Below are 24561 nucleotides of genomic sequence, written 5' to 3'. Positions count from 1 at the left end.
AAAAAATAAAACTATTGACATTCTCATTGTTGGTTTCATTTTTAATGACCTATATACCAAGCAGGCTGTGTATTTCGTGTGCGTATGTTTTAGAAATGATACAATTTACATAATTTCTATATCTTTTTTCTGTGCATGGATATGACGTAATTGCAGTGCTAGTGTGTTCAACACAAACAACCTGTCTGTGTGCTCCGGATCTGCTGCGCTCTGCTTTCCGGGTTTTCTAAATTACAAACCCTCTCTTACACACTTGAGTTCACAGACTATCGGCGCACCTCCACTGTAGATTCCCATCCACGGACCCTGTCCCTCCGATAGTTGCCAGAGATCATGAGGGTTTAAAACGGGACTGTTTAACAGCTTTGGCTGCCTTCACTCGGGGATAACATGAGATATCCGCGACTATGGCGCGTGCTGTGTCTGATGACTGCATGTTATCAAATGGGGATGTCAAGCCGATACGGTAAGAGTCCAAAAGATTAAGTCACAGATGCATGTGAAATGACTCCGTGCAGAACTCACAACTGTCGGTAAAGCCAGTTATTGCTTAATTAATCACTAAATCAAATCGAATACGCTATCGAGCTATTGAATACCTTTCTTTTGCTTTAACTCTAGGATTTAACATCAAATATTGTGAAATTACATGAGATGTATCCTATGCAAGGGGGCATATATAATTGCCCACCCAAGTTAATCAAGAAAAAAAATTCTGGCATTGGAATTGAAATGATATAGGTATAATACGTGTACAGTTACGTCATTGTCAATTGTTTGGGTGGACTGAATTGTCGGTTTTGGAGTATGATTCGTAGGCTACCTATCCGCAATAACACTGAAAACAGGGATGGATTGCCTGCGGACTGCTGTCCCACTCTTGAAAAATAAACCTAACATTTGTAATGTAAGATATGTTGTATGAGTTTTTGTGTGAAATGTAATTTTCCACATCTAACATTTTCCAATCTATACCTTTTTACATTCAGGAAAAACATGAAGGGCAGGACGTAGTAACTAGTAAAACAGCAATTTAAAGCGATTTCCTTTGGTTGATTGTAGTATCTGTGATTAACTACGCTACTTGTTTCCGTTAATTGTTTATGGTTACTTAACAGGATTTTACTGTGTAGGCAATGCACTTCTGACCCACAGCTCGTTTGCTTCAGCACCATGGACAGCTCTTTTACGGTTCCCCGTCCAAGTCTTGTAAATGAACGGTGCCTGAAAAAAAGAGGAGTGAATTATAGGGAAGCGTTGTTGTTGAACAAGGCCTACACTTGTCAGCCATTTGCTGTCTGAGATCAATAGTGTACACAAGAGTCATAGCTTAGAGACATTTAGAGGTAGCAGTGAGACATTTGTCACATCTAGTTAAGTCTAAAGGAATCACCCTCCAGCAGGGATATGTATAACTGTGTTGTGTGTGTGGTTCAGTGGGCATGGGGTCATCAATTTGTTTGTAGATATTGAATATTAGCTATTTATTATTTGATGACTTGGGATCCTAACATGTGTTGGTAGGCTAATAAATTGAGCTTTTGACTCACCAGTGCATTGGTATTCTGTGGCTACTTGCCTGGCTGACTCATCCATGACAAGCTACCCTACGTCAACATTTGAGCTGGTTCATTCTGCTTCCCCCTCGTTGTGAAGGCTGAAGGCTTTCAAGCTTGATGCACACACACATCATATTTCAATAAACAAATCAATTATGTAGTAAACTGTTGACTGGGCCTTGAGATTATTGGTGAATGTATTGCCCTATTCTACACAAAATGAAATTAAATAACATTTCAATAACATAATAGTAATATACCAATCATATTTAATCGTCATATCTGTGGGTCCCCCTGTCTCCGTCAATACTGTTTGTTTGTCTCACGTGGTCTGCTTCGCAGAAACCCTCATCTCGTCCTATAAACACCCATTATTTCATTGCCATCTCATTTGGAAAGGGTATGATTTCAGTAGCAACGACGTGTGCAAAAATAGCCCTTGTTTGTATGTCGAGCGCTTCCCCCTCCTCCATCCGGCCCCTCAGTTCTAAAGCCACAGCAAGGGTGGGTGGAGGCATGGAGGGAGAGAGGTTGGAAGGGTAAAAGAGGGTCCATGCAAGCGTCACTTCATAGCACCGGAAACACCCACTCGCATGATTAGGCTTCGCTCTGGAAAGTATTGTTTATCTGCGTGTGGGTTCTGTATCATGCAAATACTAAGATTTTTTTTAAATGAAGTTTGCCAACATTTCTTTCTATAAATATGACCCTGGACGTCAGACTGTGGTCCTTCTAGTGTAGTCCTGTAGTAGTGTGGTAGTCACCTTTGCAGGAAGTAGCTTGCAGCCACTGTTGCTATGACACGGTCCTGGAGTCGTTGACTGTTACAACATTGATGTATTAATTGCTAGGGGAACACAGACAACAATAAATCCCAGCTGGATACAAAGAAGAATGCTGCTGTGATGCTTGTAATTACTGTGCCCAGACTCTGGCGTGTTACGCATGCGTCGATGTCCACTCTTAATAAACACACACGCAGCCAGATTCACAGATTGAAGGCCAGTAAAAGGTCACCCGTTCGCAGAAATGGTAACGAGATATGTCGCCATCTTGCCACCTGGTATAATTACCTGCCACGTTCAAAGCCTGTGATGGTGATGGGCTCTCTCCCCTCCCCTCCCTGTGTTCCCAGGCTGTCTGTTTGAGAAGAAGCTCTGCCCCAGTGACCAACCCTGCGTCGACGGTCAGTATTATCTCTAGAAGGGAACTGGTCTAATGTACAGCCCTATCTGCCTGACAAACAGTACCCTGGTGTACATCCTCTATCTCTCGTTATCTCTCTCTGACTTTATCTGTTTTTTCTCTGTCTGTTGCCAGACAGAGCTCCTTTTTATAGTTTGTGCTACGTACAGTTCTAGATGATTCCCTGCATGTCCTGTTAAGTTGACAAAGTGCGGTCCTGAGTTCATCAAGCCCCCTCTTGTTATTAGCACCTCTATGTCCACACTGACTGTCTGTGTTTGTTTCAAGCTGTTTTTAAAGGGGTGCTGCTGGTTTGCATGTGCATGTGGAGTCTATAAGTAATTCAATGTGTGTTTGGTTGCCTGTGTGTATGAGGTGCCCGCTATCTCTTCTCTTGACATCTGTGTGAGAACACAGGGTAAACACATCTCCTGTGCTTCGACCGCGGCCGACCAATCCCATCTCTCCCTCGCCCTCTCCATGGCAACAGTGACATCACTGGGCTAACGGCAGTGTCTCCCTCATGTGTACGTCTGAGAGCGAGGGAGAGAGGGAGAGAGGGAGAGATAGCGAGGTGACGATGACTCACCCAGACCTAGTCACTCTCTCTCACACACAACCTACAGACGCTCATTATTGTGTTTGTGTGAATGGGTGTGTGTGTGTGTGTCCACTCTGTGCTCTGCAGATGGTCTGTTTGGGCAGTGCCAGTCTCCACAGCAGCAGCGTGTTAAGTACCAGGTCTCAGTGTCCGTGCTGCATAGATTGCAGGAGGTGCTCAAGGAACTCATGATGCAAGGTGATGGATGTCACACACACCTGTACAAACACATATAGCCACTTACACGGCTCCCACGGGGTGCGCAATGGGGCTGTTAAAGTCAACAGTTGCCATAGTGATGGTGATAAAGATAAGTCGCGCTGTGGAAACAAAATGATGGGACATTATCTGGCTCTTTGGAGAGTTTATGGGGATAGGACTTACAGAATAAAGTTAAGTTGTACTCCACCTCTGACTGCTGTGATTGACATTCGGGTTGGCCTATGGTTATGCAGGTCTCACTTGGCAGGATGACATCACCCAGTATGTGGTTGGTAGGGAGATGAGTCGTGTTCCACAGCTCCGCCCCTCACCTGGACAACCGGACAAACCCATGTCTCAGTAAGACATCTAAAACAGTGTCCTTTAATTCCCCACAATGTTGACTGGTAAAAGGTGTGTACTGTGTACTTATTCATGTCTGTCCTTCAGGTCCTCCGAGGACCCCGGTAACGCTCTTTCTAGACTGCAGAACCCCAGCTCCAGGACCAAGGCTGAGGGAGGCCAGCCCAACCCAGACCTGATGCAGAAATACCTGGATTACATGATCGTCGATCCACCCCAATCCTCTCTGCACATGCAAACTCCCCTAATGGACCCTTACTCCTACCGCCAGGTGGAACTACACTCTCCACACACATTAACACACGCACTGGAAACACACCTTTAAAGCACAAACAGACATACGAGTATACTTCACACTGAAAAGCAGCCCGTATTTATACATAAACCTAAAAGCAATTATACAGTACAAGCATACTTTACAATATGTATATTCGTTTTTTAATTGAAGTTATCTGTGTGTGTTTGTGTTTCTTGCAGCAAAACTATGGTTACCAGGATGAAGAGGAGCGCTCCCTCAACTCCCTGGAGGGGGACAACTTCCACCGGTCGTCCTCCCGCTCCGGGGGCAAAGGGACACGCCCCCGGGACAGAGACCGCCAGATGCTGCAGGACCTGGTCTCCCTGTACCTGTCCTCCCCCGCTCAGCCCGCCTCCCGCCACAGGGGGGCAGCACCTCTCTCTGCCTCGCCCTTCTACCAAGAACTGGACTTCCCTCTGGACTACACCGAGGACTACATTTCCCAGGAAGTAGAAGTCAGCAAGCAGCGGCAGCAGCAGCAGAAGCAGGAGCCGAAGAAACCTCAGAAGGACTATGGCTCTTTGTCTGGATTCAGCGGTGAGTCTGAATCCGTGTGTGGGTCTGTGTGTGTTTGTGGGCTAGTGTGCGTCTGTGTATTTCAGTGTGACTGGGGGCACGTGTGTGTGATGAATCACGTCAAGTGTGGTGTCCTAACATGCCAGTTGTTCACTGTGCTTGTCTGAGCAGAGGACTCCCTGCAGAAGCTGGCTCTGCTTCTAAACCACTACGGTATCAACATGAAGGACTTGACTCCAGAACAGCTAGACAACCTGCCTGCAGCCCTCAAACAGCTTCAGATGGAAAGCCCCAACATAGGTTTGTAATATTGATATGGAATATCATCTTTAGGGGGGGGGGGGGTTGTCTCAATAATCACTGTAGGTGATGCATCTCATCATTTGTATTGTTTGTTTTTTAGATAAGTACCGGAACAGTGATGTCACAAGAAAGAAGGTAATTTTTTGACAATCTCGTGTTTTCATGACACTTCATTTAATTAAAAATGTTAACCCTATGACACCCTATGAGGCTTTATGTTATTTTGACTTATGACCAGTAGATGTCAGCATGTGAGCTTTATCTTACTGGGCTCATAGGAAACATGTCATTCAACATACTACAATCCCCATTGTGTAACAAAAGCGTTTTGAGGATTTATGTGATTCATCTGTAACATCTGTGAATATCATCCTTCTTTAGAATCTTTGAAGTGCAATTTACAGTGAACAGCACTTTAATTACTATATACCAACCGTTACCTTAGGTATTGCATGAACATGACAGATGTGTATGGCATTCTGCTGCAGTACATTCTTATCTACATGTGATCTTTGGGAGACTATCTGCTATATGTGCTCTTGCTTTGTCATTGTTTCATAAGATCACTGAGGGGGCTATGACACACAAGGTGGAGAATGGCCCTGTCGGAGCCCCCGCCACCCCCCCGGTCCTGGGCCCTGGGCCTCCAGCCTCCCCAGCACACAAGGGGCCTACCACGGGCCCCTCTGCCCCCCATGGCACTGAGGGCGCCAGTGTGAAAGAGAAGACAGCCACAGTCCCGGCGAGAGGAGAAAAACAGGGGCAGAAAGAACCAGGGGCCTCCCAAGGGCGGGACGAGTACGGATACATCGTCACAAACCAGAGGTGATCTCCTTTTCTCCAAACGGCCAATCTCCATGACGCCTACGATCCTTCGTGCGCACGGATGAGTGGGAGCCCGTTTGGCACGCGCGTGTGTGTGTCTGTTTGGCGTGTGCGTAACAGTGTGCATGCGGGTGTGGATGTTTGTCGATGAATGTGTGTGTATCTCTCTGCAGCCCACTCAGTCTGTACGACGGGGTGCGTCTGCTGGAGCTCCTGGCGGAGAGGATACACCTCTCCACTGGCTCTTTCATCAACATCAGGTAGGCCCTCTGGCAGGCAGGCAGCTCCGGGCAGAGGAGAGCCCACTGAGAGGTTGACCCACGGGGGGCGGCACTCTACCTCAGCTAACCACGGAGACGTGTGGTGTGCGATCTCTCTGGCCCAAATCAAAAGCCAAGGCACGCCCCTCTCCCACCACGACAAACGATCCCCGAATCCTCCTCCTGGTCCAACCACCCGAACCTGACCTCACCCTCTACTCCCTGCCTGCCATCCTGACACTCCCCCCCCCCCCGCTTAGACACAGGTCCGATGGGGAGCTGTCCAGCCACCATCTCCCCACCCAGGGTAGCAGACAGGGAGGGTCTTTACGGGCTTTGTAGAGGTGGGATTCATTCCCCCCTCGTTTCCACAAGCACGCCTACTCCTGCTCGGCATCACTAGTCCCCTCATTCCCTCTCCCTGACCAGGCTACAGATCTAGCTGTCCATTCTAAGCTCCTGTGTGTTCTTCCCTTGCAGTGTGGTGGGCCCCGCATTGACCTTTCGAATCCGACCAAACAATCAGAACCTGAGTGCTGAGGATGTGGCTGATAAAGCTGGTGAGCTGCATAAACAGTATGGAGTCAGACTGGTGATCTGATCATCCCACTGGGAATCGACTCAAACCAATCCTCTCGTGTGCTATTATTTAGTTGCAGAGAAGAACTTCCTGGAGTCCGAGACAAACTTGAAGATTGTTCAGACAGGTGTTGGTGAGGTAAGCTTGTGTTGCTGTCAGACACCTTTTGTTCGTGCCTCTGTGTGTGTGTGTGTGCCTCTTCAAATGTGAGTGCATGTCAATCACTATTGTCTATTCATGCCTCCGTTGTCTCCATGGCTACTTCACCATGACAAACTCGTGGGGAATGTTCCAACCACATGTGCAAGCCCCAAGAGGACTCCATCTCCCTCCTCCTGTCTCCATGTCATGCGCGCAGCGCGCCCCATTTCATTGTACCTCAAATTTCCTTGCAGTAATGGTGCCGCCAAAATTCAATCAAACATTGTATTCTCTCAGTCTCCATCCGATTCTGAAAGGAACCGACACGAAGTCAGTGCTAATCGTTTGTCGTCTAATAATATACCGGACAGTCTAATGTAAGTGTTGCCGATCTACTTTAATTGGCAAATATGCCGACCATCAAATTCCAACACGTTTGTTTATTAATTCTGCTCGTATTTGTTTAAATGTTTAAATCAAATCTAGTCTGCATTTGCGTTTCACACATAGACTTACAGATAGTGCATTCTTTCTCAAATTGGAAATGGTAATGTACAGAAGTGCTTTGTGAAAACAAAATAGCTCTTTTTTTCTTTGCGGTGTCGCTCACACAACCCGGGATGCTCCGTCAGTTGCCCGGGGAGTCGCATGATCCGCAGTTGACGTGTTTGTGAGTGGCTATTCACCACGAAACAATATAATCAAGCATTTTAAATAGGCTTCGGTTATGCTAGAATTAGCCTGTCGAAAGAATTTACTAGCCACACTTGACATGGAATGGTTAATGTTTTAGAGACTTACATTATTTCTAAAACTCACTGTTATGCTAAGTGCAGTTTATGTTTAACCACCCACATTCAGTCATCGAAATGTATGTCCAAGTAGTGACAAGAATATCTCTTACGCTGGTTATATTTATTGAACCATTAACTTCAAGCAGTTTCCTGTAATTCATACCAGTTTTTTAGGCTCCCCATACTGCACACCAAACACTAGGCTACACCCCTAATCTCCATCCCACCAAACCCACACCCATGCCATCCCCTGTGTCAAATATGTATTCAGTGTCATTCATTTGATTTCAAATGTTTTCTTCCCCAACCCTCTATTTGAACTCACATGATTTCCCTTTTGGGGGCCCAGTTAGAATAACAGGTGAGACACCTCCACACCAGCACCAGTGTCCCCAGCCCCAATGTCTTCCGACTAGCTCCCCCTCCTTCACCCCAATCCCACAGCACATTCCTGGGGCCTCTGAGGAGGGGAAAGAGGTCAGCAGGGCAAGACAGGCAACTGTTCTACCAGGAAGGAGGAGGAGAGATGAAAGACGGCAGGAATAATTGGGCGGTCAGGCTAAAGAAGGTTTTTTTTTTTTTTGTCACACAAGATCTTTGTTCCTCCACTTCTCTCCTCTTACCCACGTTGACTACAGAGATTAGGGTTAGGGTGCGGAGGGGTTACTGTTACCACGGCAGCGGCGAGGCGCTTTCTTCCTTTGGAATGACCTCCTTTCGACTCTCGCCACTTGCTATGGTGTGTGGCGAGGATGAACACGCGTCCTGCGTTCTCAAACTTTCCCTTTCTCCCCTTCGTTGCCGTTCCCTCTCTATTGCTTCTTCTAGAGAAATGATGGACAGGGACTGCCTCAGGCCACCCGGGTCCAAGAGGGCTCCCGAGGAGTGTTCCTCACGCTGGTCAGCGTGGCCTGTGTGGGCGGCGTTCTTGTCGCTGCCGTGACGATCACCTGCCTGCGTCACCACGCCCACCGCCTGGCCTCGGAGAAGCTGGGCTTGGGGCCGGAGGGAGGCAGTGTCACGCACCAGGAATACCAGGTTGGCCACGCCCACACAAAAAAACACACACACAACAGGCATTCTATCAACCTGTGTCACTTTGTTGTGCCCGCCCAGACTGTTCACATGGCATAGTTTCAGCAACAATGATGCCCTGCCCCATGGGAATCCCTGTTACATCAGCACCCATGACTGATTTGAACCCATTCCATCAGGACCTGTGTCGCCAGCATATGGCATCCAAGGGAGCCTTCAGCCGTTTGGAGGGAGCTGGAGGAGCTGGAGGAGGTGGGGGAGGAGGAGGAGGGGCTGGAGGGGCCGGCTCTGCCGGAGGAGGTGGCGGCGGCGGCGCGCCGGGGGGAGGAGCTACGGACACCTCCCGGGTGAGCAGCGTGTCGTCCCAGTTCAGCGACGCGCCCCAGCCCAGCCCCAGCTCGCACAGTTCCACCCCCTCCTGGTGTGAGGAGCCAGCCCAGTCCAACATGGACATCTCCACCGGTCACATGATCCTAGTGAGTGACCCTTCCATAGGCCCTCCAGCCTAGTCCCCACAGTGTGGACCTACAGTACATCCTGTATGTTTCTTGGCAGAGAGTGCGAGCACATAGGCTCTAAGATAGGTATTCGCACAGCTCAGACAATATTAACAGTTCGACGACTGTCATGATATACTACGAGATTTGCATCTTCAAGTAACGAGCGTCCAATTACTTTATTGACGTTGGTGAACTGTGAATGTGTCAGCGGGGGTGAGGGTGTCATGGAGAGCCTGTGGTGTCCCTCAGGCTTACATGGAGGATCATCTGAAGAACAAGGACCGCCTGATGAAGGAGTGGGATGCGCTGTGCTCCTACCAGGCTGAGCCCAGCACGGTCTCCGTGGCCCAGAGCGAGGGCAACCTGAAGAAGAACCGCTGCCCAGATTCCATTCCCTGTGAGTCCCCTCTCGTCTCGCCCCTGTTATTCCGGCACCTTCCTCCAATCCGCTCGGATTGTATGTCAACTCAATCGTAACACGTTCCCGTTCTGCTTGAGTAAGATGATGTTCTGTTCTGCAGATGACCACTCCAGAGTGAAGCTGAAGGTTGAGACGAACCCCTCCAGGACTGACTACATCAATGCCAGTACTATAGTAAGCCACCCATATTCCCCCCCTGAGTCACCATTTTATTCACCCAACCATGCCACACAGCAACCCCCCACTTATCTAGTGACATCTAATGGCACAACCCCCTCCCCACCCCCACGAATGACTGTGTGTGGGTGAATGGAGCTGTCACCATGGAGATTAGTGTCCATGGTGTCCCTCCATTGTAGAGTTGTGGGTGTTGACCCCTGACCTTTACCCTCTGATACCTTAGATTGAGCATGACCCCCGGATGCCGGCTTACATCGCTACCCAGGGACCTCTGTCGCACACCATCTCAGACTTCTGGCAGGTCAGGTCGACTAGATGTTTTGGACATTCTGATTCTGACCGTGGCGTTTAGTCCGTTGGTTCTTGTTCAAATTCTAAAATGCCTGGAATAAAAAGGAATGAGTTGTGCTTCTACAATCCTTGTTGTGTAGATGGTGTGGGAGAATGGGTGCACTGTGATAGTTATGATGACTGCACTTGTCGAGGATGGAGAGAAGCAGTGTGACCGTTACTGGCCCGATGAGGGTTCGTCCCTGTACCACATCTATGAGGTCGGCGCTCTTTCTTCAACCGTGTGTTCACGCGCGCGTGTTCACGTGCGCGTGTGTCAGTGCGTGTGTGCATGCCCCCTAATCCTTTTTTCCTGACGTGGGTCCGTCAGGTGAATCTGGTTTCGGAGCACATCTGGTGTAACGACTTCCTGGTGCGTAGCTTCTACCTGAAGAACGTGCAGACCCAGGAAACGCGCACGCTCACCCAGTTCCACTTCCTCAGCTGGCCTGCTCAGGGCATCCCCAACTCCACACGCCCTCTACTGGACTTCCGCAGGTACTGCATAAACATCTATCGTGCCGTTTCAGTGCTGGAGATTTGGAACACTCTCTATTGTACATATGCGTCCCATTCTTCTATTGTACCATGAATGTATTGTGTGTATACATGTATTGTACATTGGTCACATGTGATCATATGATGACAGATGGATAATAGAAAGTGCTCCAGCCCAATTAATACGTGCTTTGTGTTTCCGCCCTCACGATTCCTCTCTCTCTCTCTCTCTCTCTCTCTCTCTCTCTGTTCACTACATCTCATTCATCCACACCATGAGTCTCCTCCAAGCCTTCCTATATCCTTTACACACTCTCTGTTACTCCTTATATGTTCTCCTTCCCTAACCCCCCCCCCACCCCCCTCATTCTTTCTGTCTTTCTGAGACTCTCTGTCCCTCCTCTTATTTGCTCTCCCTTGTGCGATGGAGGTCAGCGGGGCCCATGGTTTTTTACATATCTGTCTGTGTCATCTTTGTGATTTGCAGCTAGTAGTCTGGGTCCAGTTGCATAGTCACAAAAATGATCATGGACAGATGTGGCTGCAGCAAGAGGTCCATCGCCGAATCCTTGCTCATTATTTATCCCCCGTGTTCTGGTTCTTTCTCTCTCTCGCTCTACTTCTCTTTCTCTCACTCCTGCCATTTTCTCTGTTCTTCGTCTGAAGGTCATGAACCTACGTTTTCATAGTCTGTCCAATAGTCTTATTGCATTCTAGGGTGAGTGTTGAACTCCTGACAGATTTGTAAGTGGGAAGTAAGACTGTCTACGACTAGCATTGGTTCTTCTCATACCTATGTTCTAACCTGAGATTGGCGACTGGCTTGAAACTGGGTTGCATGTTTACATTTAGAGGAAACTGGCAATGTTGTCCCTTATGACAGTTAAGAGTAGACTATTTATTGCCGGCTTGATATTCTTCCCCTGCATTGCAAAACTACTTTTTATGACAAACTTTGTGTTTTACAGATTGAAAACTCCCCCCATTCTCGGCAGGAATATATGAATCGATAATATTGTATGTCCTTGTGAGAATTTATATTTTCTTCGATCTCTCTCTCTCTTTCTGCATCTGTATGTTCACAGAAAGGTGAATAAGTGCTACCGAGGGCGATCCTGCCCCATCATTGTGCACTGCAGGTAAACCATGACATGCAGTACTGCTTCCCTCCAGGGTGTGGTACACATGCACCATGTTTCATGACGTTCATCACGGCTGGTTTTATGATGTGTCAGTGTGACGTATTTGCTTGCCCACTGTTACAATATGAAACATTCTAACCCTAAGTCTAAACTCTCACACAGTGATGGTACTGGTCGGACCGGAACTTACATCCTGATTGATATGGTTCTGAACCGCATGGCTAAGGGTGAGGACTATGCAGTAGTCATGCAGTACTTTTTCTCCCACTCATAGGAAGGTAGTGGACTCTAAAGAATATGTCTCATGATTACATCTCATTCCAGGAGTGAAGGAGATTGACATTGCGGCTACACTGGAGCATGTTCGTGACCAAAGACCGGGAATGGTGCGCACCAAGGTACCGTCATTTTTCATGATCAAATCTTTGTACCAGAAAGGTCTCAAACATTGCATTCCTTTTGTTTACATCTTGTATTTCTTGCATGCATACTGTAATAAACAGCTGTTTCTCTTTACAGGATCAGTTTGAATTTGCCCTGACGGCTGTTGCGGAAGAGGTGAATGCGATCCTGAAAGCCCTGCCCCAGTGAAACTAACTCGATCCAGACCTGCTTGCCTGTACCTTACACTCCCAACTCAGTACACCTCCTTTGCACATGGAATTGTATTTTAAATCATCAATTGTGTCTTACCTTTCCTTATGTCTAGAAACTGATGACGAATGACCCTGTGCTTCTATCGTTTTAGATGACGTCTGATTTATACTGCTGTCTGTGATGATACCAATGGCCTAGATTCCTCTTTCTCTCATTTCCTTCTGAACAGTGTTGTTGAGAATAGTTTGAATTCTGGTTGGAGTAACTTGGAAGACTCTCAGTCCTTTAAGGAAAAATGCTTTTACATTAGTATCAACATTTATATCAATTACCTACTGTATGGGGCAAGCCACCACAATGGTTCAAGACAAGGTGGAGATGGAAGGGTTGCCAGTTAGCACTCTCTCTGACTCTTCCTGTCTCTTAGAGTGTGATTGTTTACATAAACGACTCTCAAATTCATCCCATTCACTTTACTTGTTCTTTCATTTGACTAACCCTTGAAAAAATTACAAACCTTTGTGTCTACGTCTTCTCCTCATGTGCCATTGAGATAATTGTAAAAGATTTATGCGATTACTGTTGTATACCTCAAGCAAATCAGAAAAACACAAATAAAAAATTTCAAAGTATTAAAATTGCCTATTTTGTAACTGTAATATGATTAATAAACGTTTTCGTGTTAAGTGCTGCAATTGCGAGTACACTGTCTTTCTCTGATCACTCACACATTTAGTCACTGAAAAAGCTTGTTAGAGACGTTGACGGATGTCCGCTAAAATAATGGTTCCCGGGTGCCGGAATAGACGTAACCGACAAATTTAAGTTCCTGGAAACAAAACAGCAACGTGGTCCGATGTGAGGTATGTTTGTTATCTCAATATGACATATGACCAATGTTTGATTACCATTTGTCCGTTGATGTAGTCCGGTAGGTAAACCAGAATTGCACTGGTTGTCTACGGAGCGAAGTTGGTTGTTTTATTTAAACGGGTCATGTCACAAAAGCCTAAACATTTAAATTAATTATTTCAAATAATTACGATATGTAGTGGGCGGTTGGGGAAAACAGTTACCCAGTTTGGCAGACATAAGAGACTCCAACTGTCTGCCATATCTTACACTTGCAGCATTTAGTATCATATCAAATCTTCTGCTTTAACATTCAAGACAAACGTGGCTCCTAAAGATTATGGCAAAAAAATAAAGACTTTGAAACCCATGAGGGTCAACATTGCGTTATATTAGCTGAGCATTTTATCAAACCATATTTGAAAATGGTCGTGTGCATGCTGAAAGGAAAAGGTTGAGCCACATGGTTAAGCCATGAACAAGTTGTTACCCCTATAATTTGGGTATTAAACTATCTTGCTGACATGTCATTCATGTTAGCCTATAAAGTCTTCTTAGTAGCCTTTGCAATGACTTTCTGAAACTACCCACTTCACTATGTGTGAAGCAGTCTGTTGGTGTTAAATCCTGTATTAGGGTTATATGCTTCTGACAGTGTGCCAGCACCATAGAGATTGTAATTTGTGGAAGAAAAACCAAGACAGCTTATTTTTTTATCAGTTTTATTGCAAAAGGTTTGATGGTTGTTGTGAGTGGGGCAGGGAGGTTTTTGTAGCGCAATGGAATGTGCTTAGCCTACTTCATTGAATGATTCCAATGTTGCTAGTCCATTTAACCCTTTGTATTATTAGGGACTTGTAGCTTGTTATGGAGCATCAGCAAGGTGGAGTTGTTTTTGACATTTTTAATACTCCTCTCCTTCTTCATCCTCATCTCCAACGCTGTCGGTTCCCACTTCTTCATAATCCTTCTCCAGAGCAGCCATGTCTTCTCTGGCCTCAGAGAACTCTCCCTCCTCCATGCCCTCTCCCACGTACCAGTGCACGAAGGCTCTCTTGGCGTACATCAGGTCGAACTTGTGGTCCAGCCTGGCCCAGGCCTCAGCGATGGCGGTGGTGTTGCTCAGCATGCACACGGCCCTCTGCACCTTGGCCAGGTCTCCTCCAGGAACCACGGTGGGGGGCTGGTAGTTGATGCCCACCTTGAAGCCAGTGGGACACCAGTCCACAAACTGGATGGTACGTTTGGTCTTGATGGTGGCGATGGCAGAGTTGACATCTTTGGGCACCACATCACCACGGTACAGCAGGCAGCAGGCCATGTATTTGCCATGACGGGGGTCACACTTCACCATCTGATTGGCGGGCTCGAAGCAGGCATTTGTGATGTCAGCAACAGACAGCTGCTCATGGTAGGCCTTCTCAGCAGAGATGACTGGAGCATAGGTGGCCAGAGGGAAGTGGATACGAGGGTAGGGCACCAAGTTGGTCTGGAACTCTGTCAGATCTACATTCAAAGCACCATCGAAGCGCAGGGAGGCAGTGATGGAGGAGACAATCTGGCCGATGAGCCTGTTGAGGTTGGTGTAGGTTGGACGCTCAATGTCCAGGTTTCTACGGCAGATGTCATAGATGGCTTCATTATCTACCATGAAGGCACAGTCAGAGTGCTCCAGGGTGGTGTGGGTGGTCAGGATGGAGTTGTAGGGCTCCACCACAGCAGTGGACACCTGAGGAGCTGGGTAAACAGCAAACTCAAGCTTCGACTTCTTTCCATAGTCAACAGAGAGACGCTCCATCAGCAGGGAGGTGAAGCCAGAGCCAGTGCCTCCACCGAAGGAGTGGAAGATGAGGAAACCTTGAAGCCCAGTGCACTGGTCAGCCTGAATGAGAGGAATAAATATATGAGTCATGTTTTTGCAATGAAGTCAGATACATTTTGTAAGTAGCAACGTGTAGGCCAATACCAGTTAGCTGTGCATTTTCTTACCAGTTTGCGCGTCCTATCAAGTACCAGATCGATGATCTCCTTGCCAATGGTGTAGTGTCCACGGGCATAGTTGTTGGCAGCATCTTCTTTGCCTGTGATCAGCTGCTCAGGATGGAACAGCTGGCGGTAGGTTCCTGTGCGCACCTCATCTGTGGATTAAAAGGGTAGAAACAGGTTCAAATCAACGCAGAATTTGCTAATCTATGGGCGATAGGAAGAACCTTTTAACCGTTGGGCTGTCTCAGACCCCCCACATTGCGATGGTTAAAAGAAAATTATTTTAATTTGTTTTTGTATTGGGTAAAATTGGGTAAACAACGATGGTTCGTTATGAACCTTTGGGTCATGTGACCCGAAGGCAGCACAAGGGTTAAAATATTAACCTTAAAAAATCACTATAACAAAATGGCTTTAGTATTACCTATGACAGTGGGCTCCAGGTCAACAAAGACGGCACGAGGCACATGTTTGCCAGCTCCAGTCTCACTGAAGAAGGTGTTGAAGGAGTCGTCCCCTCCTCCAATGGTCTTATCACTGGGCATCTGACCATCAGGCTGGATCCCATGCTCCAGACAGTAGAGCTCCCAGCAGGCATTTCCCATCTGGGCTCCGGCTTGGCCGACATGCATGGAAATACACTCACGCTGCAGAAAATAAAGAGTTAAGTGTTAGTGTACCCAAACCACAAAAGATTTTTTTAATTCACCAATGACATGAGTTCGTTAGTTTTCTTGTTTCACATCCTCTTAATCTGATGATAAAGTGTCATGCCAAGGAAGACTACTGATGTGTACAGTAGAGACACATGGGTTTTTTCCTCCCAGAAAATGCAACCTTCTGAAGGTGAATCTTGGATTGGACCTGCCCCTCCCTAAAACAATGCATAACCCAGCCTTCTGTACAGTTCAAATTTAGTTGAGATAATGGTGAGATTTAAAATATCCCTCTGAGATTCAGTACTAAGTGTTAACTTTGCTTCAAGTTGCTTTCTGGACTTTGCTTAACCTTAAATGAACCCTATCACATCTCCTTTGGTATAACCCTGTTAATCAATAGCTACTTAAAATGAAGGGTTGGGTTCCTACTCAGCATATGGCTGGAGTGCTGAGTCACATAGGGCTTTTACTGCAGCCCCCAGAGAAAAGGATCTGACCCCCCCTCCCCCATGAAAACCAGAAGCAGCCTCTCAGAGTCCAACTCTACAGAGGGAAAAATCCAAAGAGCGGGCCACTCCCTACCCCCTCCCTGCCCTCAGCAGCGGAGCACGCTGCTTTGTGTAACGCACAGACAGACAGATATCAGATTGCGTCTTTTGAGGACAGACAAACTACAATGTCTGGACCATATTAGGAATTTCCAAAATACTTTAGTTGATCAAATATCCATTAGACACATTTCATCTCATATTTGTTTTCAAGACGATCCTTTTTTTTGGGGTCCTTTTTAATACTTTCCTCTGGAATTAATGAAATACTGCTGACTGCAACATGCTTTTTTTCCATAGTCTAAGGAAACTGCGCCAGTACTCTGGTGTCAGTCCGACATGCTCTCAATCCTCATCTTCACAATGCAGTCCTCACTGCTCATTTGAAAAGAGCTGCCCCCCCCAACAAAAAAAAATCCTCAAATCTCAATAATGCCGCTGTACATGCAATCAGTATACTTTAACTCTCTAGTCATAGATATGTTTATATTCCTGTATTGTTCGTACCGTCTGTACAAAATTCAAGCACCCTTTCTGCTCTATTGAAGTCAGAGCTGGATATCATCTCTGAACTCTAGATCATAAGCACTTACCATTTTGTCAGATTTTTCCTTCTTGCCGACGTTGAGGATTCGGAGAATGAAGGCTGTAATGGGGGAGGGAGGCCAAGGCGGGGTTTTTATAGTGAGTCTGGTGTGGGGGGGGGGGAAACAGGAAGCTGTATTTTCACAGTTGGCGGGAGCACAGAGTTCTATGGGCGGGATTAACTGTTAGTACAAAAAAAGGGCGGCCCCTGAGCCAGCCAGCTTGCCTGAAACGAAGTCAGAGGGAAATAACCTACTTCTAATATGAGCAGCACCCCCATAGAGTACTCTCACACCAACTACTCACTTCTATCCCTGACTTTAACCCATTGAATGCATGGAAACAATGGTGCTACAATTGACACTTCACAAAATACATTGTTTTAAGAATATCCTTGTGAAAAACTGGGAGGGGAAGTCAGTTAAACAGGAGATGAAAGCAGAAATCTTGGGGCCTGGGGGAGAGAATGTGTGCATACAGTCATACCAGGTCCTATGAGCCACTATGAGTAAGACAAGTGAAGTGGGAGGAATCTCTCTGTATACAGTATATGTATATATATACACAAATTATGTAGTTGAAATTAATCATTTGTAATCCAGACTGTAGGCCATGCAAAGTGATAGTAATATTTAAAAGTTGGGTATCTGAAGTCACTGTACAAACCTCTCGTGCAAACATTCACACATTATCAGTTCTTTAGTTTTTGTATACTATTAAGAAAATGATGGATTGTAGCATCTTTCAAAATATGTACTTTCTGCAACCAATTGCAATTTGTTGATAATCATAGCACTAGTAACTGTGGTGTCTCATAGACTTAGCTAATCACAATGCAAAATAGAGGAAGAAATGCAATTCAATGTCTGCCTCAATTACATGAATAAAACATTTATAGAAAAAGGTTTCTCCCCAATAATTTGTGCATACATCTTGAAACTATTTCTTGAAAAGGTTTATTTTAACATATATTAATTTGTTAAATTTAAAGTGTAATGTTTAAACTCCGATATCACATATTAAGACTGCATACATGGGTGCTTATTAGCTTACTATTGTATTAAACCTTAGTAGTCACGGTTACAGTTTACTGTGGCTGTAGTGGGAAAATGTTCTAGAAACAAGTTGATGGAAATAAACAGGAATGCAAATTGCAAAAGTGACCCACAAGTGGCGCACAATTATATAACAAAATGGGTTTAACTGGGCATCTCATTGTTTTTAAAAACGGACAATGGATATTGTCGATGTAGAGATAATCTAATTGTCGAGAATTTATTTATACAGACATTGTTTTGTACTATGAGTCTCTCTAGTACTCCTCTCCCTCCTCCTCGCCTTCATCTCCAACGCTGTCGGTTCCCACTTCTTCATAATCCTTCTCCAGAGCAGCCATGTCTTCTCTGGCCTCAGAGAACTCTCCCTCCTCCATGCCCTCTCCCACGTACCAGTGCACGAAGGCTCTCTTGGCGTACATCAGGTCGAACTTGTGGTCCAGCCTGGCCCAGGCCTCAGCGATGGCGGTGGTGTTGCTCAGCATGCACACGGCCCTCTGCACCTTGGCCAGGTCTCCTCCAGGAACCACGGTGGGGGGCTGGTAGTTGATGCCCACCTTGAAGCCAGTGGGACACCAGTCCACAAACTGGATGGTACGTTTGGTCTTGATGGTGGCGATGGCAGAGTTGACATCTTTGGGCACCACGTCACCACGGTACAGCAGGCAGCAGGCCATGTATTTGCCATGACGGGGGTCACACTTCACCATCTGGTTGGCGGGCTCGAAGCAGGCATTGGTGATCTCAGCAACAGACAGCTGCTCATGGTAGGCCTTCTCAGCAGAGATGACTGGAGCATAGGTGGCCAGAGGGAAGTGGATACGAGGGTAGGGCACCAAGTTGGTCTGGAACTCTGTCAGATCTACATTCAAAGCACCATCGAAGCGCAGGGAGGCAGTGATGGAGGAGACAATCTGGCCGATGAGCCTGTTGAGGTTGGTGTAGGTTGGACGCTCAATGTCCAGGTTTCTACGGCAGATGTCATAGATGGCTTCATTATCTACCATGAAGGCACAGTCAGAGTGCTCCAGGGTGGTGTGGGTGGTCAGGATGGAGTTGTAGGGCTCCACCACAGCAGTGGACACCTGAGGGGCTGGATAGATGGCAAACTCAAGCTTAGACTTCTTTCCATAATCAACAGAGAGACGCTCCATCAGCAGGGAGGTGAAGCCAGAGCCAGTGCCTCCACCGAAGGAGTGGAAGATGAGGAAACCTTGAAGCCCAGTGCACTGGTCAGCCTGAATGAGAGGAAGAGATCATTGAGCTATGCTTTTTCAATCAAATAAGTCAGAAACATACTATAAGTAGCAAGCTGTAGTCTAATACTAAGTGCCGAGTGAACTTGCTTACCAGTTTGCGCGTCCTATCAAGTACCAGATCGATGATCTCCTTGCCAATGGTGTAGTGTCCACGGGCATAGTTGTTGGCCGCATCTTCTTTGCCTGTGATCAGCTGCTCAGGATGGAACAGCTGGCGGTAGGTTCCTGTGCGCACCTCATCTGTGGGGAGGCATAGTGTACCTGTGTATCATAACCTTTTGTTTCAAAATTGATTGGAACCACACTGAGATGTTTTATTTACCTATGACAGTGGGCTCCAGGTCAACAAAGACGGCACGAGGCACATGTTTGCCAGCTCCAGTCTCACTGAAGAAGGTGTTGAAGGAGTCGTCCCCTCCTCCAATGGTCTTATCACTGGGCATCTGACCGTCAGGCTGGATCCCATGCTCCAGACAGTAGAGCTCCCAGCAGGCATTTCCAATCTGCGCCCCAGCTTGGCCAACATGGATAGAGATGCATTCACGCTTGAACAGAAAGGAATCACTTGGGTCACATGGCCGCTTACTTAAATTCCATAAATGTTTCTAGAAAGCGGCATACAATAAAGCTTTGTTGCTTAGGTACAGTAGAACAAGCTGGACGAGGCAGTTCAGTTAAATATGTCCAATTGTTCTCCAATTTAAATTAAATTAGAAATGGCATGTTAAATCCATGTTTTTTTCCTTGTATGTGATGACACACAACAGTACCTTTTTGTAATTCTAGGACAGCAAACAAAGTCCCCTCAGTTTAGGCCTACTCTGTTATTTAACTTTTTCATGTAGGACCTGTAAAACTCTGTCTTAGACCTTGCATTGATGAGGTTTGTCCACATGATCAATATATATGTAAAGAAATTGTCCTCACCATGTTTAATTCTCTTGAATCGGCTGGTTGTTCAGATCTGGAATATGCAGTTGAGGATTTGGTGCCAGGTAGAAGTTCCTGGAGCTGCTTTATAGCTTTTCAGGATTGCTAGGCAACGGTTGTGCATGTTGTGGTAACTAGAGATGTTGGATAAGCCGATACCATTTTAGTTTCTTAACTGAAAGACGGGCGAAAGAACAAAAGGAACCCCCGTTTCTATGTAACCCTGCACAGTCAAGGAAGGGTACCTGTCGTAAGACAGATGGGTAACAAACAACAATGAACCAACTGCTGTGAAATATGACCCACATTAAGTCAATCTTTGGCTATGTTACAAGCCTTTTTGTCTGATATGTTAATTCATTTCGCATCACTCACAGATTTTAAAAGTCAAGTATCTTAGACCTCAAATTAATTTTGTACTCTAGTTAGTGACTTTGAGTTACACTATAACAAATGTGCTGCATTGGACAATTTCTGTATTGTGTAGATACACTCTTAGACTTTGTACACTAAGCGCAGTATGTAAATATACAGCACAGACTTTTCTTCGGGATCCATTTTCTTAAGCTCATGTTGTTTTTTTTGTCCTGAGGAAAGAAAATGGATACCTCCCCTGAGTGACCTGAATGGGCTATTGTTACGGGAGATCTGGTTGCATCACCATAGTAGTTGCGTTTCATTTACAATGCAAATGTCCCCATAGGTGCAAGGTTGTCAGGGGACAACCTCAGTGGCTGGCTTAGTTCTAATCCAGTCTTTTATTAAAACCTAAATGCACTTTAACATAATCTTCATTGGCCTGCAATGTTTTATATAAATTTAAGACAGCATTGTCTTTAAAATACATGTTTACAGGTTTGTATTCCCTTTAAATATAAAACCCATCCGCATTGTGTTTGAAAATGGGCAAACAAAGTTGATGCACAAGGACTCATATCTCTTTTCTTTTTTGATACATTGAGACTTTCCAAGGGAACTAATGTTTGGAATAGGGTTTCACCTAACCCTTGTGACTTGTTTAATGTAAATCCAGACCATTAGATTTGGCAGCCATCCAGAGCATGGCACTTGCAGACAAAGTGAATTGTTTGTAGCACTTACCATTTGAACAAAACACCCAATCTGGAGGAGTCAGGCAAAATAATTTAAAATCTAGATTACATTAGTTCCCACTTGTGTAAATTATCGAATGATGGTATCTCACCTGGTGGTATAGTATTCCGAAAAGATGTGTTAGATGTACTTAATTTAATGCTCACTATCATCTTACCAAAAATGGATAGAGAATGTATATGTGGTGCATTTGTTTAATGATTTCCTACAGATTAGAATTTTGTGCGAGTGCAAAATAAATGATTGATCCGTTTTTCTAAGATCTATTTTATTAAGTGAAGTGTTACAACATCAAAACTGCAGGGTTTAAATGGTCACAGTTATGTTTAACGTGAAAGTGGACGTACAGTATGGTTCTCAAATTATTCTAACGCTCAGCCTTCGGGTTGTGTACGTTATTCTTCAGATCTGAAACCCTCTAGTACTCCTCTCCCTCCTCCTCGCCTTCATCTCCAACGCTGTCGGTTCCCACTTCTTCATAATCCTTCTCCAGAGCAGCCATGTCTTCTCTGGCCTCAGAGAACTCTCCCTCCTCCATGCCCTCTCCCACGTACCAGTGCACGAAGGCTCTCTTGGCGTACATCAGGTCGAACTTGTGGTCCAGCCTGGCCCAGGCCTCAGCGATGGCGGTGGTGTTGCTCAGCATGCACACGGCCCTCTGCACCTTGGCCAGGTCTCCTCCAGGAACCACGGTGGGGGGCTGGTAGTTGATGCCCACCTTGAAGCCAGTGGGACACCAGTCCACAAACTGGATGGTACGTTTGGTCTTGATGGTGGCGATGGCAGAGTTGACATCTTTGGGCACCACGTCACCACGGTACAGCAGGCAGCAGGCCATGTATTTGCCATGACGGGGGTCACACTTCACCATCTGGTTGGCGGGCTCGAAGCAGGCATTGGTGATCTCAGCAACAGACAGCTGCTCATGGTAGGCCTTCTCAGCAGAGATGACTGGAGCATAGGTGGCCAGAGGGAAGTGGATACGAGGGTAGGGCACCAAGTTGGTCTGGAACTCTGTCAGATCTACATTCAAAGCACCATCGAAGCGCAGGGAGGCAGTGATGGAGGAGACAATCTGGCCGATGAGCCTGTTGAGGTTGGTGTAGGTTGGACGCTCAATGTCCAGGTTTCTACGGCAGATGTCATAGATGGCTTCATTATCTACCATGAAGGCACAGTCAGAGTGCTCCAGGGTGGTGTGGGTGGTCAGGATGGAGTTGTAGGGCTCCACCACAGCAGTGGACACCTGAGGGGCTGGATAGATGGCAAACTCAAGCTTAGACTTCTTTCCATAATCAACAGAGAGACGCTCCATCAGCAGGGAGGTGAAGCCAGAGCCAGTGCCTCCACCGAAGGAGTGGAAGATGAGGAAACCTTGAAGCCCAGTGCACTGGTCAGCCTGAATGAGAGGAAGAGATCATTGAGCTATGCTTTTTCAATCAAATAAGTCAGAAACATACTATAAGTAGCAAGCTGTAGTCTAATACTAAGTGCCGAGTGAACTTGCTTACCAGTTTGCGCGTCCTATCAAGTACCAGATCGATGATCTCCTTGCCAATGGTGTAGTGTCCACGGGCATAGTTGTTGGCCGCATCTTCTTTGCCTGTGATCAGCTGCTCAGGATGGAACAGCTGGCGGTAGGTTCCTGTGCGCACCTCATCTGTGGATTAAAAGGGTAGAAACAGGTTCAAATCAACGCAGAATTTGCTAATCTATGGGCGATAGGAAGAACCTTTTAAAATATTAACCTTAAAAAATCACTATTAAAAAAAATTGCTTTAGTATTACCTATGACAGTGGGCTCCAGGTCAACAAAGACGGCACGAGGCACATGTTTGCCAGCTCCAGTCTCACTGAAGAAGGTGTTGAAGGAGTCGTCCCCTCCTCCAATGGTCTTATCACTGGGCATCTGACCATCAGGCTGGATCCCATGCTCCAGACAGTAGAGCTCCCAGCAGGCATTTCCCATCTGGACTCCAGCTTGGCCAACATGGACAGAGATGCACTCACGCTAGAGGGAGAGAGATGGGACAGAATCCAACATACGTTTCTATATTAAAACATAAAAATAATCTGCCAATTAAGAGCCATACACATTTAAGGCTCATTAGAAATGTTATGAATCAATTGAATATTGATTCAAAATATTTGCTAATTAAACATTTTCTAGTAAATAAATATTTATCTCTAAATACACAAAATGTTGAATAGGTATACACACATTTAGTAAAACTGTAACCTCTGTTAATATTTCTCACAGAGAATGATTCCCGTTAGAACAAGGAAACAAAGAGCAAACAAAAGGCATGATGTGAGAAGCTTACCATGGTTGTAGTTTCTTCAGGCTGACGTTAAGGATCTGCTGGAGAAATCTTGAGTGTGAGTCTTCTGTAGCAGGTCCGCTGTATTTATAGCTCTAGTGGACACCGTGGTAACAAGGCTTGTTGGTGGTTACAGAGGGGTTAACTCTGTTTGGATGATTGAGTCCCTGGCTGCAGAGAGAAAAGCCAATAGCTCAGCTCCAGAGCACACTGTGCAAACAAGCCTCGTCACACACCAACAACCATCTAATATGCACAGAGATAATGAGTAACCACGACGATCCAAACGACTCCACCCAATACTCGACAAAAGGTTGCTACGGTGATTTCTACCAGACTATACTCAACAACAAGCGAATGAGAAGTAGCCTAGATGCTCCCGGTAAGATTACCAAAAACCCTCCTGGAATGAAGAATGCGCAACAGATTTCCTCCCCCGAGCTGTGCTTCCTGAGCCATTGTTATTGCAAAGCCACCGTTCCCCTCCCCCTGTCCCCGAGGCCTGCTTGTTCTCTTGTGTTTAACGCCTGGTTGAGTGTATCCTTTGGTAACAGAAACGCCATAGTGACCCTTTCTGAAGCAGATCTCCGTTTGCCTGATTTATTTGCAGAATAAATCCCTGATGTGTACCTTTTGATATTCGTTATCTGAAAAATAAAAACAATACACGCAATACATACTCACCAGACAAAGGGGCTAGTTGAATGCGAGAGCAGAATGTGAGCGGTTCCTCCCAAAACTGGCAGCCATTAAAATGTGCTTTGCAGCTCGGCAGGCTTAGGCAAGTCACTCTGCCACCTAGTGTTGTAAACGGGATAAAGACACGTTTATCATGCAGCAGGGCGCGGCAATGTGGGGGATACACATGCGCATGCTGAAGTGTCTATCCATGACATTTTTCCTCTGCATATACCCATCCTGTTG

At 46.1% G+C, this 24561-nt stretch overlaps 4 protein-coding genes across 5 annotated transcripts; 1 reads left to right on the top strand and 3 right to left on the bottom strand.

Annotated features, from left to right (window-relative positions):
• Positions 1-238: 238 nt before the first annotated feature.
• LOC134007560 (receptor-type tyrosine-protein phosphatase-like N) lies at positions 239-13018 on the top strand. Of its 2 annotated transcripts, XM_062447102.1 has the most exons (23): positions 239-466; positions 2695-2745; positions 3433-3543; positions 3801-3906; positions 3997-4180; positions 4387-4744; positions 4895-5023; positions 5127-5161; positions 5589-5851; positions 6025-6111; positions 6592-6671; positions 6765-6829; positions 8455-8664; positions 8841-9137; positions 9411-9558; positions 9683-9756; positions 9986-10063; positions 10194-10313; positions 10424-10590; positions 11676-11729; positions 11895-11959; positions 12057-12130; positions 12252-13018. In XM_062447102.1, the coding sequence occupies exons 1-23, from the start codon at positions 391-393 to the stop codon at positions 12321-12323; spliced, it is 2904 nt and encodes a 967-aa protein (XP_062303086.1). In that variant the 5' UTR covers positions 239-390; the 3' UTR covers positions 12324-13018. The 2 variants fall into 2 exon arrangements, with proteins under 2 accessions (XP_062303086.1, XP_062303087.1); XM_062447103.1 differs by lacking the exon at positions 6025-6111 and having other exon boundaries at positions 240-466.
• An 868-nt stretch (positions 13019-13886) lies between these two features.
• Positions 13887-17063, bottom strand: LOC134007964 (tubulin alpha chain-like). The gene is made up of 4 exons (XM_062447740.1): positions 16968-17063; positions 15592-15814; positions 15171-15319; positions 13887-15063 (listed from the first exon to the last, which is right to left on the bottom strand). Exons 1-4 carry the CDS (start codon positions 16968-16970, stop codon positions 14086-14088), a joined length of 1353 nt encoding a protein of 450 aa, XP_062303724.1. The 5' UTR covers positions 16971-17063; the 3' UTR covers positions 13887-14085.
• Positions 17064-18150: 1087 nt separating this feature from the next.
• Positions 18151-20218, bottom strand: LOC134007369 (tubulin alpha-1A chain-like). Its single transcript, XM_062446784.1, has 4 exons — positions 20201-20218; positions 19596-19818; positions 19365-19513; positions 18151-19252 (listed from the first exon to the last, which is right to left on the bottom strand). Exons 1-4 carry the CDS (start codon positions 20201-20203, stop codon positions 18272-18274), a joined length of 1356 nt encoding a protein of 451 aa, XP_062302768.1. The 5' UTR covers positions 20204-20218; the 3' UTR covers positions 18151-18271.
• A 1349-nt stretch (positions 20219-21567) lies between these two features.
• On the bottom strand, positions 21568-24477 carry LOC134007368 (tubulin alpha-1A chain-like). Its single transcript, XM_062446783.1, has 5 exons — positions 24322-24477; positions 23641-23808; positions 23105-23327; positions 22828-22976; positions 21568-22715 (listed from the first exon to the last, which is right to left on the bottom strand). Exons 2-5 carry the CDS (start codon positions 23641-23643, stop codon positions 21735-21737), a joined length of 1356 nt encoding a protein of 451 aa, XP_062302767.1. The 5' UTR covers positions 23644-23808; positions 24322-24477; the 3' UTR covers positions 21568-21734.
• Positions 24478-24561: the final 84 nt, after the last annotated feature.

Source organism: Osmerus eperlanus, chromosome 21, assembly GCF_963692335.1.
Source record: "Osmerus eperlanus chromosome 21, fOsmEpe2.1, whole genome shotgun sequence".
Lineage (NCBI taxonomy): Eukaryota > Metazoa > Chordata > Actinopteri > Osmeriformes > Osmeridae > Osmerus > Osmerus eperlanus.
This window is presented reverse-complemented; position numbering and strand designations above follow the sequence as displayed.

Bases quoted from the DNA above. Each gene is read 5' to 3' on its own strand.
- LOC134007560 (XM_062447102.1), top strand. From the start codon at position 391: ATGAGATATCCGCGACTATGGCGCGTGCTGTGTCTGATGACTGCATGT. The intron at 3,907-3,996 runs GTAAGACATCTA...TCTGTCCTTCAG, and splicing joins CCGGACAAACCCATGTCTCA to GTCCTCCGAGGACCCCGGTA. The intron at 10,591-11,675 runs GTACTGCATAAA...GTATGTTCACAG, and splicing joins CCTCTACTGGACTTCCGCAG to AAAGGTGAATAAGTGCTACC.
- LOC134007964 (XM_062447740.1), bottom strand. The intron at 15,320-15,591 runs GTAATACTAAAG...TTTAATCCACAG, and splicing joins CCTGGAGCCCACTGTCATAG to ATGAGGTGCGCACAGGAACC. The intron at 15,064-15,170 runs GTAAGAAAATGC...CCTCTCATTCAG, and splicing joins TTGATAGGACGCGCAAACTG to GCTGACCAGTGCACTGGGCT.
- LOC134007369 (XM_062446784.1), bottom strand. The intron at 19,514-19,595 runs GTAAATAAAACA...GCCTCCCCACAG, and splicing joins CCTGGAGCCCACTGTCATAG to ATGAGGTGCGCACAGGAACC. The intron at 19,253-19,364 runs GTAAGCAAGTTC...CCTCTCATTCAG, and splicing joins TTGATAGGACGCGCAAACTG to GCTGACCAGTGCACTGGGCT.
- LOC134007368 (XM_062446783.1), bottom strand. The intron at 22,977-23,104 runs GTAATACTAAAG...TTTAATCCACAG, and splicing joins CCTGGAGCCCACTGTCATAG to ATGAGGTGCGCACAGGAACC. The intron at 22,716-22,827 runs GTAAGCAAGTTC...CCTCTCATTCAG, and splicing joins TTGATAGGACGCGCAAACTG to GCTGACCAGTGCACTGGGCT.